The sequence below is a fragment of the Heliangelus exortis genome, chromosome 2, assembly GCF_036169615.1.
Source record: "Heliangelus exortis chromosome 2, bHelExo1.hap1, whole genome shotgun sequence".
Lineage (NCBI taxonomy): Eukaryota > Metazoa > Chordata > Aves > Apodiformes > Trochilidae > Heliangelus > Heliangelus exortis.
The window spans coordinates 103,244,316-103,259,563 of NC_092423.1; the positions used below are offsets into that span (position 1 = coordinate 103,244,316).

The 15,248-nt window shown below is 42.1% G+C and overlaps 1 protein-coding gene across 1 annotated transcript in view; it reads left to right on the plus strand.

The window, feature by feature from the left end:
- The window catches only part of COLEC12 (collectin subfamily member 12), a 101,108-nt gene that overhangs the window by 70,739 nt on the left and 15,121 nt on the right, over positions 1 to 15,248 (plus strand). The window contains exon 3 of the mRNA XM_071737266.1: positions 10,286 to 10,408. Within this exon, the coding sequence (XP_071593367.1) occupies positions 10,286 to 10,408 (123 nt within the window). The remainder of the gene's footprint in view (positions 1 to 10,285; positions 10,409 to 15,248) is intronic.

Here is a 15,248-nt window from a genome sequence, read left to right on the forward strand (position 1 = left end):
GTTATTAAGGCCACTAACACCTAACTGTGTGTTGTAAAAATGGACAGTTCTAGGGGAAATAGACACTTGGAGTGTGTTACCATTTTTCTTCCTTTCAGTCTAATATAGTTTTAAAATAAGATTTAAAATAATGTATATCATTAATCAAATTATACCACTTTAATTAGTGGCTATGTTTCATTAGGAAGGTTGTTTATTTAAGAATGGAGTGCCTGGACTTAGACAGTAATGGCATTACTTTGCCATGTGGCCAAATGCCATAGCTCTGAAGGATGGATCCCATCTGTGACTTTGCTAATGCTTTGTTCACTCTAGCTTTAATTAATTTATTGGATGGAGTATCCTCAGGTTGTCTTAGGAGGCTGTTGCACAAACCAAAGATATGTCTTTGATCTACCTGTAGATCTGGTTATGCATCTTCTTGTGTGTCAGTCTCAGTTATTCTCTACTGGGGTACGATTGGAGAGGGGCTCTTTGCTGTGATGTATCGTGGCTGTCTCGCCTGTCATTGAACAAGTCTTTAATTCATACATGATTTTTAGCTTCTTGTAAGTGTTCTAGTTTTTCTCTCATCTTCTGAACAGCCTAATTAGATTTTTGAGTTTAGTTCCAGAGACGTGCGCTGAGTGATCCCTTGCTTGATTTTGAGTAACTGAGGTCAGACACATCTCTCTTATTCCAGACAGTTATTTAAAAGCACCAGCACTTACTGTTTTTTTATTCTGGTTTGAGTTAAGCCCTAGACATGTATTTATTCTACTAGTTTATGGGTTGTTGGACCCTCTGGTGGCGTGATATTCTTATCACACTGCTATGGCTGGACCTTAATCTGTTGTAAATTCGTGATTTTTCTTAAAATGTCCCATGCTAGTCCTTCAGCTCTGCTCAGAATGTATGCCTAACATACAGTTCAGATATTCACCAGTCTTTGTTTAGCCTGTGTTGTGGCTGGGATTTTTGTATCCTTTCAATTAGGATATTTAGTGTTTAATCACAGTGGGACATTGTTTGGTAATACTATATCATTAAATGGTGATGGTTGGTGAAGTGTATAATTAGGATTTCTGACAATTCATTGTGAATCTCTGGTCTACTGTGAAGAACAAAGCCAGAGAGAAAATGCTGGCTGGGTTATATAAATAAGTGAGAGATGATGGTCAGGCTGAAAATGAGGGTTCTCCCTTCCTTTAATGAAAGGTTTTGTGTACATTACATAGAATAAAGTATTTCTTAGCCTGAAAGCTTTCCAGAGATAATAGTGTTGGCCCTCTGAGGCTCTTTGTTATGTCAGATGTGGGATGTGGATTTATGGGAGCGGCTGCTGCCTCTGACAGGCTCAGCCTTGTGGAGGGGGATTTGCCCAGCCTGTCCTGTCTGCAGAGCTTTGGGCTGCAACCTGTAGATCATCAAGGGTGGGGGCTTCCTGGGAGTCCCAGAGAAGGAAAGCACTCAGTTTCACTTAAATGCCCTGGGCTCTCAGGAGAAAGTACCCATCTTGTGTCTGTCTTCAAGGGGACAAGGGACATGGCTTCAGCCCCACTGCCCTCTGCAGTGTTGAGGGTAGCTGTTTAGGGGCAGGATTATAAAAAATCCTGTAAGTGATGGATTCATCTACTGTATTTTGACCTTCAGCCTGAAGGAACATCTCCTTACCACTGTTTTTTAACAGTCGAGGGATATGCTGTTCTCCTAGAATGCAACCTGAAAGTCTCTTGTAATGATACAGCTGCAGGAGAAGGGGGGGCAGGGTATAAAAAAATCCTGTGGTGTGAAGCTCAGGATAAAATCACAGGCACTGGCACCACTCGCCCCAGCAGGAGTCATGCAGCTCTTTTGAGGCATAAATTCTCAGAACAGGCTTTTGAGGGGTATTTTTTCCTCTCCAGAGGTTATATGTACAAGCCAATGTCCGTGTAGCAGGGTGATCGGGTTAGGTGGTGCACTGGAGAAACCTGTGAGGATGAAGTGGTTTGGGGTTGGTCCATTTATTTATTTCTGAAGAAAGAGGCACTGTGTCTTGCAGCTTGAAATACAGAGTGGCTGTTTCAGCCACTGTCTTGCTGCCATGTTCCATGATTTTCCACCTGGCATAGGAAAACTGGCACAAGTTACAGGAATACAAAGCCACTGCTCAGATTTCCATTTTTGCTCCTTTAATTGCTTCCCAGTAAATAACCAGAAACCTTTCCAAAATGAGTGCAACTCGCACTTACCCCTCTTTGATTGCAAAACCAGAAGCAAAACTAGTAAACTCTGGAACAAATGTCAACAGTTTTATACCTTTTTTTTTTTTTTTTTTTTCCAATGGCAACGTAAAAATCTGACATAAAGAAGTGAATCAGGCTGCTGCAATCCTCCTGCCCACAATCCAGCGTGACACTACCTGGGTGAAGAGGACCATTGCCACTGGAGAGGCAGGGCTTGCAAAGATTGTGGGTGTGGGAGGAAAGCTGGCACACACATTCCCCCCAGGGCTGAACAGAGGAGAAATCGTGGCAGGAAAATGAGAGAGGAGTGAAGAATGGGGTGGCAGCAGACACAATAATGATGCCCTGAGCCCGGAGAAGGATCACAACCCAGCAGGAGAACACTTGAAATGCAGGAAAATAGCATCCCAGTCAGTAAAACAGCTTCAGTGGGGGGTCTGGTTTAAATACCTCTATGCAAATGCATGTAGCATGAGGGTCAACTAAGAGGAGGTAGAGATGTGCAAGGCTGCAGGGCTGTGATGTTATCAGCATCACTGAGGCATGGTGGGGTGACTCCTATGACTGGAGCATGGGAATGGATGGGTACAAGCTCTTCAGGAAGGACAGTCAGAGGAGAAGAGGAGGATGTGTCACCCTCTCCATCAGTGGCCAGCTGGAGCGCACAGAGCCCAGCCTAGGGATGGATGAGGAGCTGACTGAGAGCTAATGGGTCAGGGTTAAAGGAGAGACAAGGGCAGATGATACCTCAGGTTATACCATAGTGAGGATCTGCTTTGAGCCTTCAGGATCTTCTTCCTGACCAGGAAGACCAAAAAGATGAGTCCCTGTGTAGGCAGAAAGGAGCAGCTTTGTGTTCACAGGCCCTGGTCCTCATGGGGGATTTCAGCCACCTATTGGAGGGGCAATGCAGCAAAGCACAAGCAATTGAGGAGGTTCCTGAAATGCATTAATGGCAATTTCCTTCCCCAATTGGTAGAGGAATCAATGAGAAAAGGTGCAATGCTGGACCCTCTTCTCACCAACACAGACAAGATGGTGGATAGCATGAATAATAAGGACATCCTTGACTGCAGTTACCACAAAATTACGTGATTTAGGATCCTTAGGGAAACAAGGAGGGTGTGAAGCAATCTTTCTGTCCTGGACCTCTCTAACTTCTCAGGGCTTGCTTAAATAGCTGCATGTCTTTCTTGTGTTGAGGGCTCTAGCACTAGACACTGTACTCCAGCTGGAGTCCTCTAAGAGCAGAATTAGAGGGGCAGAATCACCTCCCTCGACCTGCTGGCCATGCTTTGTTTGATGCAGCCCAGGACACAGTTGGCCTTCTGGGCTGCAAGTGTTTATTGACAGCTCATGTTGAGCTTCTCATCAATCAACACCCCTAAGTCCTTTTCCTCAGAGCTCTTTTCAGTCCATTCTCTGCCCAGCCTATAATTGTGCTTGTTGCTCTGACCCATCTGCAGGACCTTGCACTTGACCTTACTGAACTTCATGAGGTTGCCATGGGCCAACCTCTGAAGCCTGTCAGGGTCCCTCTGGATGGCCTCCTTTCCTTCCAGTGTCAACCTCACCACACAGCTTGGTGTCACCAGCAAACTTGCTGAAGATGCACTCATTTACACCATCCATGTCTAAACCAAATATGTTAAACAGCATCAGTCCCAGTACCAACCCTTGAGGAACACCAACCCTTGGAGACCACTTGTCACTGGTCTCCATCTGGACATTGAGCCATTTACCACTGTTCCTTGAGTGTGACCTTATCAACTCCTTATCCACCAAGTGGTCCATCCATTGAATTCGTATATTTCCACTTTAGAGATCAGGATGTCGTGCATGATAGCCTCAAGCACTTTGCACGAGTCCAGGTACATTACGTCAGTTGTGTTCCCCTTGTCCACCGACACTGTGACCCCACTGTAAAAAGCCAGCAGATTTGTCAGGTACAATTCACCTTTGATGAAGCCATGCTGATTGCCACTGACCACCTCCACATTTTCCATGTGCCTCAGTAGACCTTCAGGAGGATCTGCTCCATGAGCTTGCTGGGGCTGGGGCAATGTGCAGCAGGTGGAGGGGAATTCCTGCTCTGAGAAAGCCCAGTACCTGCTGTGCTTACTGTGGCAGCAGCATCATGCTAAATGCCCATCCAGTACCTTGGGGATGGCCACGGACCATTAGCTAGGAAAGATGTAGGGCATCAATTTACACCCAGCTCAAGTTACAGCCTTTATAGTGTAATAACACACTCTAAACTGAAGGAAGGAGATTTACTTCAAAAAACAGTATTTTAAAAACCTTAAACCAGTATCAGCTTTTGCAATTTATAATCACTATAAAGAACGATTGATTTCTGAGGTAGGTTAGTCATATGGAGTTCTCAAATCATCAGTTTTGCTGACTGCAACAAAACCACTCAGGATGACTCACAGGAATTGTTTTTTGTGAAGGGTAGGTTAATAATCTGTAACACCACACAGAAGACAGAAATCTAACTTTGAATTTTGTGGTTGAATAGGTCCAGTAATCCCGTAGCTATATATTTTTTTTTGTTGGCAAAGATGTGTCTGCTTTCAGTTTGAATGTAATATGCTGGGTTTGTGTCAGTACAAAAGCTTCTCTGTAAAAAACATACACACCCATATATTTTTTGGTATATTTGAACATATATGTGTGTGTGTGTATATACACACCTACATGCCAGAATTTAAAATTCTCTGTCCTAAGAGACAATCTTATTTTCCTAATGGCTAGTTATGCATGTTAGTAAAAACCTAGTATTACACTTGGGTGCAGAATTTAAGCATCTACAGTCAGGTTTTTCAAGGCATTTAGTTATTTAAACCTGGAGATGCATTCCTCATGGGACTGTCTACTTTTGTTAGTGAGACAGGCACCCACTGGGAGCTTGTTGCAACTCTGTATGATTAAATACCTCCTATTATTTGACTCCTACCTACATGTTGAATCACGGGATCACAGAATGGTTAAGGTTAGAAGGGACCAAAAAGATCATCTTGTTCAAACCCCTCTGCCATGGGAAGGGAGATCTTCCCATGCTAGGGGTGTTGGAACTAGATGTACACAGTTTGCTCAGGCCCCTTTACACACAACTATTTGATCTAGTGCTCATCAGTTTTGAAAACGTGAGCTTTGAGAAATTTATCAAACTAGGCTTGCAGTCTTCCTTCTGAAATTGAAGAGATGTTTTCTCTTTCTAATGAATCACATTGGGGGAGACCCCTGCTAACTAATTTGTGTATTTTCATTTCATATACCACATTTCTTCAGTCATCTGTACATTTTTTGTCAGAGTTACAAAGGGAACCTTGCATCTTTGTCAAAACTGAGCTGCTAGCAATAAAGCTATGAGGCTACCTCCAATTCTGCAGCAATAGCCAAGAAAAGGAAACAGAGGCAAATACTTCTAAAAGAATTATTCAGGAAAAAAGTGTGTGTGCAAATCATATTTGAGTGTTCAAAGATGTGCTTCTGTAGCCCTAATAAAGTTGAGGAGTCAGGCATTTTGTGAGGTGGTTACTCTATGTCAAAGAGCAAAGTTATTAAAAAACACAGAACAACAACAACAAAAACTACTGAAAAACCCAGCTTCTCCCCCAGCAAAATCTCTGCTTATCTGGAGCCCAAAAGGAATCTGCAGATGTATACCCCCTGCATGAGAACAAAGTCTTCAGTCACTGGAATGCAATGCTATAAAAACAAATACTACAAAGCCTGGTAACAGGGGGATGTCTCACTTGCATATTTTTTTGTGACCATCTTAGTTTGCAGAGAAGGGGGTCCCCAAAGCATGTGAGCCAGCAGGATCCCTTTGTACTAGGTTGCTGTCTGTTTGGCCAGATGTCTTCCCAACAGTGAGATAGAAAAACCAGAGCTCTTATTAAAATAAGTTGGGGAAAGGAATGGAAAAAACCATGTGTCCAGCAAAACGAGGCACATTGTGTCCCATCTGATATTTATTAAATGTTGATCAAATCAGCAGTGAGAAATGCACATCATGTGGAAGTGACCTTGGCTCCCTTGGTTTGGAAGTTAGTGACAAATGTCTGGGAGCAGACCAACGTTGAAAACACATGGACAGGACACAGAGAGGAGTGTGCTGCACTAGGAGCAACAATAACAGACAGAGAAGAGCTGATTTTGTCCGAGAACCCCTTTTTGCAGGTTTCACATCTCTTGTATCAACAGATACAGGGCACGGTCTCAAGTTGTGCCAGGGGAGGTTTAGTTTTGACATTAGAAAGAATTTCTTTACGGAGGGGGTGATCAGACATTGGAATGGGCTGCCCGGGGAAGTGGTGGATTCTCCGTCCCTGGAGATATTTAAAAAGAGCCTGGATGTGGCACTCAGTGCCATGGTCTGGTAACTGCAGCGGTAGTGGATCAAGGGTTGGACTTGATGATCTCTGAGGTCCCTTCCAACCCAGCCAATTCTATGATTCTATGAATGGGTGTGTAAAGTCTTTCCCCATGTACTTACTCTACAGCTTTCTAGAGAGGTCACATGGCTCCTGGAAGAACACTGCATTTTAAGTGAGCCATGAAAGCAAGAAGCTGAACAGAGAAAAGTGGAGAACTTTTATCAAATGAAAGCCTAAGCATGGACGCCTTCGAGTCTTGATTCAGCTTTTGTGATAGATGTTTTATATCAACCTGCTGGGGTTTGTGCAGTCACAATGAGCATTTGAAATATCTCCCACCTCTTGTTGCCCAAAGTCCTGGCTATTGCATCTTTTCAGAGCAACCCTTCAATAACAATAACAATACTCACGTCATGGACTAAATACCTCTCTTGTATCATCAGAACAACTTATTTGGGCTTGGTCCTTAAACAGGGTAGTGAGGAAGAGCAACAGGCAAGTTGAAGCCAGGCTGTGCACTTTGGGAGGTTGTGGAGCCCTGATTACACTGCTGTAACCATACACAAAGTGTTGCATTCCTAGCTTTTTACCTTACTCATAACCTGGTTTATTTAGCTTCACAGAAAGACATCAGATGGAATCTTGCAAAGTTTTTCTTCAAGATACCTCTACCCTTAGTATTTTTTGTATGTTTAGTAAACTAGAAAGCCAGCTATTAACTAACAGCAGAGTTAAGAGCTATGTATGTGCACTAAAAAGTAAATTTAATAGCTCTAAAAGACGTTACTGTGTCCATCTCTAGGCAAAGGAAAATAAAGGAGCCTGTTAAAAAGTTCCCTGGTTTTTCACTCCAGCCCTGTGCATGGGACATGTTAGATGGAAATATCAGGGGCCCGATGGCAGTCAGATGCAATTTTATACTGATGGGCAGAATGTGCCAGCAGGCAATACAATACTATACACAGTTCCAGCCCATCTAAGTTAATGGAATCTCTCCTGCCTGTATGATCACTTTCAGGACTTTGTGTTTATGTTATTGATACCAACAGTGCTGGACTGTTAAAGGATGGGAAGGTCTGGCTTTTGTTGGGGTGCTGTTCTGATGTCAGTTTGAAATATGCTGAAAGTAAAAGTTCTGAAAAGCCAAAGTGCTGTTTTATTGAACCAGGGACAGGGAGGACTCAGACAAGTGAAACAAGATCCTTAAGAAGCACTGGAACATACATGATGCTAAATGCTGAACTGCAATACATCCCGTGACATCAGTGAAGTTTCAGCTCATTATGCTACAAAGGAAGCCAGAGTACAGTGACAGAAAGCAGGTCATGTCATAAAATGAGTAATCTTAATATGAGACTATAATCAAGTGAAACTTTTCTCTGTGCAGTTGCTGTCAAAGGCTTTGTTTTTATTTCTGCCACTCTCTGTGCTTTGTACCTCTGCAGTCTATCAGTCTTCCCAGTTATGGGTCTGGTCCTGCTTCCATTAACATTAAAATATGGAGCAACAAGCTTTTTGTTCTCTGTGTATTTAGAAGGTGAAAATGATGTGCTTTGTTCCCCAAGGTTCTTCTGTTTTTTGATATGTGGGTTGTTCACAGACTTAGAATTGGAATATAAGTTTTAAACCCTTCACAGGAGGAACCTTGCATTCAGCACATGGGGGCTCAATGAGTCCATTTTTACCAGCCAGCAGCAGCAAAAGGGGGCTCTGGACACCACAAGTTCCCACTGTGAAATAGTTTCCAATTGCAAACCCTTAGAAAACTGTGCTTTGCCTCTCCAGCTTTTTCAGCAAGAAGAGCTTTCCCACTAGCAAAATCCTTGAGACTATAAACCAAACAAAGCAAAACAGACCAGACATCAGGATCCACAAGCAAACTTGGCTACGGAATTATGTATGGACCCTTCACCTTTTCTTTTGTGGTACAGGAGCTACCAACCTTCCAAGTCCCAGTCACCAACAAATGGGCTATTGGACTGTCCATCTCTTTGCCAGCACCCTTCCTTCCCACCTGCACAAGCAGGAAAGAAGCCTTTCCCTCTAGAGTTGCTGTCCTTGGGTGCATGGTTACGAGTCTTTGTCTTATTATAATATTCCTGTTCCTGAAAAAAGAACCAGGTTTCCACCACCTGATCTTATGCTTAAGCCCCGAGGAACTCCATCTGTGACACTGCTTTCATCACATGGCAATGAAACATGATGTCACAGCTGAAAAGTTTAAAAAAAACACGTGATGACATAATGTGGGAACTGGGCTAACCTGTGAGAGATGCATTTCTGCCTTAGCCATGCCTCATATATATGCAGGGGAATTGAGAAAAATGCAAATAAACACTGTATAAATCCTCTTCCTGTGTTGCTCCAATATGGTAATCCCTCCTTCAAGTACCCCAGGCTTAAGGAAGTCTCTGGAAAATGCTGTTCTTTGTGAGAGAAATACAGTTGACTTAACTTGATATGTTGGTCACCCATCCTCCATTAACCCAGGGGAAGTGGCTCGTGCTTTTCTCTTAAAAAATGAAAAATAAAAGACCATTCTGCAGAAGGTCATGATTTGGGAAAAGTAAAGTCAGCTGTGGGTTAGGCCTAGGGAGAAATATAAGCTACTCATAAAAAGCTAAAGAGCAAGCTTTGATTAGTTAAGTTATCTGGTACATAGAATTTATTAGAGCTTGAAGTTTTCCTGTGAGACTTCCCTAGTAGTTCACAAATAGAGTAAAATATCAAAGAAATGCATTTTCTGACAGACATGTAAGGCTACCCTCATACTGGCCTGCTTAAAGCCTGTCAGAAGGAGGGATAAATCCAGCCCATTTGTTCCAGCGGAGTGGTCAGGGTTTCATGGTTTTACATGTTTGTGTTTCTGCTTAATTTCTTGGTAACTTATTCAACGCTTCCAACTTTCTTGAGTTCTTCCTGAGGACCACAAAGAGATAATAGGAATATCTTTTCCCTAATAGACTCAAAGATATCAAACCATTCTGCAAAAGGATATAAAATAGTAAAGGCCTGGGTTTTTTTCTCATCAACTTGAGGCCTTTTTTCTTAAACTTGTCCACCAGGGGAAAATCACCAGCATTTTTCTGTTGGTTTAGATGTACCACTAGCTTTACCAATAAAGCACCCCTTCTCCAAACCCCTCAAACCCAAGAAAAACAGTCTCTCTCCTTATGGAGAGAAAGTGTTCACACAATAAAAATTGGTGGCAGGTAATGCTTACAATGCAAGACCAGTGCCCCTCCCAGGTTTTCACAGTGCTATTTGATTGCTGTATTTTTCTTCAGCTGGAGTATTTACTGTCTCCTGTTGCCCCTGTAAGGTGACTGAATGCTGAGAAGCAGCTGCTGCATCTTGATGCCTGACAGAGGAGATGCTAATAAACATTTGACTTCCAAAGCTCACCACAGGCTTGTTAGTACAACTGGAAAACAGTCCTGTCTCTCAGGAAAGCCACAAGTTTTCCAGTGAAGCTGAACTCTTCCACACACCAAAAACCCCAAAGTGATTGTAACACTAAGCTGTTGCTTTAACCACCATGAAGGTTAGCAGAATAGGCAGGTAGACATCCATATATCATCTGCTTACATAAATAATTTGGGTTTTAGAAAAGGGAGGAGAGGAAGTGGGGTGGTAAAACCAGCAATGTGTTCTTTTCCATTATTTAAAAATTCTTAAAATCTTCTTTTGCAGGTATTCAAGAGGGGACACAGTGTACCAAGTGTAAAAACAACTGGGCACTGAAGTTTTCCATCATCTTATTATATATTTTATGTGCCCTGTTAACAATCACAGTAGCCATTCTGGGATACAAAGGTATGTATGCATCGAGTGCAATGTTTCACTTTCAGCCAAGCATCCAAGATACCTGCACTTGCTAGATAGGCAGGCAATTTATCACATTTTCACCTTAAGTATCAATACCTTGTCAATGTTTGTTGTACACACTCAGTCATTCTTCCACTACAAAGTAGGAATGTAGAAGTACTAACCAGAAGACTCAAAGCTCTGTAACTTGTGCTATACCTTGATTTCCCTGGATCTTTTGCATATATTGCACCTTTCCAGAATAAACATATTTCTTAACGGAAGAGCCAGGAATAGTCTTACCTATTCCTTCATCACAGGAACAAAGTGTAAGATCACTATTACTTTGAAATATCTGGAAGAAAGATTGAATGAGGAGGTGCCAGTGTACTGAGTTATCTACAGTTATTTTGATGAATATAGAGACTTCAATGCTTTTGGCAGTAATTTCAAAGATTCTGGTAGGTGAGCAACTCAGAAAAGGAGAAAGTTTCACTTGTGCAAGTCATTGCTGTGACACACTGGAAGGTACTGCTTAAAGTTTCCATACATCCTTGGCACTATTTGGCTGTAGACACTTAAGCATTCAAATGGGTTGATGTAGCTGCCTGCTTGTTGCAGCCACAGCTACAATAACTTAAATAAATAAGAGTGAGGTTCTAGCAAGAAAAAGGAAGTGAGTAACATTGTTGTGAGTATTACAAAAAAACATTGCAGCATGTTATGGAGAAAGCCAAGTTAGCTGCTTGAGTATGGCTCTGAAAGTAGCTTCAAAACCTCTCCAAGAAGCTGGGTGAATATTCTTCTGATTAGCATGCAGTGCATCCTGTGCTGCCAACAGCTGCGCTCGTAGCAGAGCTGACATCACCTCTGGTCCTGTGCCAGTGAAAGAAAAGGAAATTGTAGAAATAGGAAGGGATAAATACTTATTTAAGAGGATTTGGTACAGTTTTAAGTGGGAAGACAATTAAAACTGTTTGGTTTAGATGGAAGATTTAGGCAGGGCAATGAAAAAGTGTGAAGAAAAGGTAGACACATGGGTATTACTTTTTCATCATAAAGCAGACAGAATGTGACATATTAAAATAAAATATAAAGAAATGCAGTACATATATCACCGATCAGACGTCCTCTTGAAGGATGTATGGCTTGTCTCTAGAAGTCAGACTCTGAGAAAAAAAACTTTCTGAGATTCAAAAACCTGTTCTTGATCTATAAAGATAAGATCATGTGGTTATATGGACTAAGGGAAGAAAATCTTGGGCCTTTTGCAGCTAAAAATCTGCAGAGCTCTATTCACAGCAGATGAGTATGGCATCCTTCTGGGCTGTAACACAGCCACTGTACAGCTGGGATTTAGCAGAATTTTCCTCAATAGAGTTTTATACACCACTGTCAGTTCTGGTGCTCACCAGAAGACTCAGGCCTCATCTGAAATCACAAACAGCATATCAGGTTGGAGGGTCTATTGCTCTGTATGTTACTTTGGCAAACATTTATTCATGTGTGTAGGGAGCAATGGCAACAAGGAAGCTGTCCAAAGAATCTCTCCAGGAGAGGGAGTTTCTCTTCCTTATTTCAATGCACAGTTTTCAAGCTTCTTTCTCTATGGGAGTCTCTAGCACTTTTCCCTTTTCCCTTTGCTTTTGAGTCCCCATCTTTGCTACACTAATTTCTAAACCTCCTTCTTGTACTGAGAAAGGTGCTTGACTGGGGAAAAGATTATAGAAAGGTGGATAATGCTGATCTTGCTCACAGATCTTAAGACATCTTGGTGACTACTGCTCACTCACTTGGTGACTGCTCCACTTGAACACCAAGGGAATGAGGCATACGCTGGAAAAAAGTCCTGTTTAGTCCAAGTTATCCCATCTGTAACACCAAACAACAAATGCTCATGTGTCAGGCATTCATTTTGCTTTTGGACCTGCAGCTTTGGAGCTTCATCTCCACAGTGACTAAGGGCTAATTTGCAGGGGAAATATGAGTTGTGTAAAAGCCAAGCTGATGGCACATAGTCAAAGGAATTTTTGTAATATTTTTGGTCATTGGGGAGGAATTAGGCCTTAGAGGAAGAGCAAAATTCAGAATTTTATAAAGCCCCTGAACTCTTCCCTCTGCATTGGAGTTTAGGTTGTCTTTTTTATTGCAATATTACACTGAAAGAAGGAATTCTGCTGGCATCAGGGATTCTTTTAGTCCCTTAGCTAGGTTTCCATTAAATTTGCCTCCCACACTTATGTTTATAAACCCCAGAACTACTTTTAAAACTTTCATTTCCTATGTGGTATTTAGATATCCTTTGTGATTTCAAATGTTAAAACTACTAATCAGTGGATTAAATATGGCAGGCAAAAAAAATAACTCAATGGGAGGCAAAGTCAACACAGAACAAACCTCCAAACTGGTGATAAAAATTACATAGTAGTTTGGAGAAACCTGAAACCAAAACATGAATTAAACATCAAGGTCATGAAGGAATAGCAAGCTGAGTTTACTATTAGTTTGCTTTGAGGAGGCATATTATTGCTAAAAACATTAATAAAGCAGTATGTTATTTTTTGTGCGTGTTTTCTTAAATTAAAAGCAAAATACAAAGTTATAATTTTTCTGGCCCCAGCCAGAGTCCGATTAACCTATTGAAGGTGAATGATCTTCCAATGATTTACTCCAGTGAGAGAAGCAAACCTGCAAACCCAGCTTGAGTTTCTGGTAGTTCTCATTCTCTGGTCATTTGTTTTTTAAGCTTCTTGACTAATTGCAACCATGGCTTTCATCTACTTCTTTTGCCTGTCTCCAAGACAGAGTTTTCATGCCATTACCAAGGGCCAACAATCCTGGTAAGAAGCCCCTGCTTCTGAAATAGGCATTCAGATGCAGGCAATCCTCACTATTCCTCTTAGCAGCTACTTGAAATTTTGGCTTCTTTTGGAGGGTCTTTACCACATTTTCCCCAGTCACCCTGTTAGGTGACAATATAGACAGATCTGACCCAGCTGGGAAGGTGAAGCTATCCAGAAGCAAGATGAAGGCATAGACAGATTTTGCATTTTTAAGAGCATCAGACAGTTAGGAGCAGCAGAGTGGTCTCCATAAGGGATATTATGACTAGTCTGCCTGTTTTGCTTTTGCTTTTTTCTGGAGAAATTAAGAAGTGGTTGCTCAAGCCTGGGGCACTCCCCAGAGGTTGACTTCCACTCCTGAAAGAGCTCCACGTGCTCACCTACCACTGAAGACTTCCCACAAAGATTGTGGTGGGAGCTACTGCCAGGGAAGGAAGAGCATTCCCAACAATAGGATATCCATCCATACGACCCCTTTTGACAGCAAGAGCAGTAACACCTACTTCGGCCACAGCTCTCTACCCATTCTGTAAAGAGTTCATCCTTTCCCCTTGCAGGGAAGTAGCAAGAAAGTAAATAAGCCACAGTTTGCTTGGGGAAGGAAGCAGAAGCTCACATCCCCTAGGCCCATGATTTGTCTGACTATGGAGGCTAAGATCCTGCCCCTGTATAGAGCAAATACATGCATTGGTTTGTCTAAGGGGTGCCAAAATTTGGCTTAGCTTGCATCACTGGAAGTCCTTGAGCTAACCTTCCAGTTCACTTCTACTGTTTCTGCTGCTGGAGTTGGGTTGTTTGAACTTGGCTCTGGCCTCCCTCCTCTGTACTTCACACGACAGGCCTGAAACTGAATTAAAATAAAGGAAATAGTTTGCCTAATACAGCTAATTCTGCTCTTCACATCAGTTCATCTGGGTAAGTCATTGACAGCTTAGTGTCAAATAGACAAAAAATCAATACCTTGTATATTTGAAAGCAGCCTCCTCTTCTTAGCCTCTCTAAACCAGCATCTTTCAGCTAAGTGTCCTGTGTAAGTCCCTCCTGATCCAGAGCTGATGTCTGGCATCCAGTTACACACGAGAATGAAAAGCTTTTACTTTCTATAGGAGTCAAGCTCTTCAGGACTGATATACCTTTTAATAATGCTCATTAATGATCTTTCAGGCACTGTCCAGGCACAGTCTTCCCCACATATCATGCCCAATTGCCAATAATACCAGTAAGGCTTCTGATTAAAGTCCTGCTTCAACAAATTTCTGGGGTGTTCTGCACAAAGAATGTCCATAGCTACACACCAGCTTCAGTCTTCTTAGTGCAGTGTGGGGATTATTTTTACTTGGCAATGAAAATACTCTGAGCTGTTGTATCTTTAATTCTACCCACCCTCATCTAACAGCCAGCAGAGGCTACTACATGTTGATAGGATTTTTACTATTTTCATTTGCTTTGGACTCTTCAGGGGAAGAGTTTAACAGAAGTTTCCAGTGTTAGATTTCATTCAACCGTTAAAACATTCCCATTGTTTTAGGACAGCATAAAATCTCAGTTTGACAGACTTCAGATCTGAAGTACCAACTGGTTTTTATTTAAACAGCAAAAGGAACAAACTACATTTCCCTTTCATTATTGATAATGTATTCATTTGCCAGCTCCAAGTGTATTGCATAACTGGAGAAAACAGGTGAATATTGCACTCAGTCAGAATTAACAGGACCCATAGGTGACATTGCTAGTCAGGGCACAGGCCCAGCAAAAACACTTTGAGTAGGCCTGTTTTTTAAATCCAGATGCTTTCACAAGGTCCTGTCTAAATGCCCAGAGCAAGCCATGTCTTTCACAGTGACTATCCAGAAACAAAGCAGAACACCAGAGGCTGAACAGAGAGCTGCCTAGAGCCGGCCAGAAGGAAAAGCCAAGTATGGTCCCCACACTCACTGCATGTGATGCAGAGGTGTATACATTGCATCCTTGGGGTCTGAGAAGTATCTGAAAACTTCTATTCATCT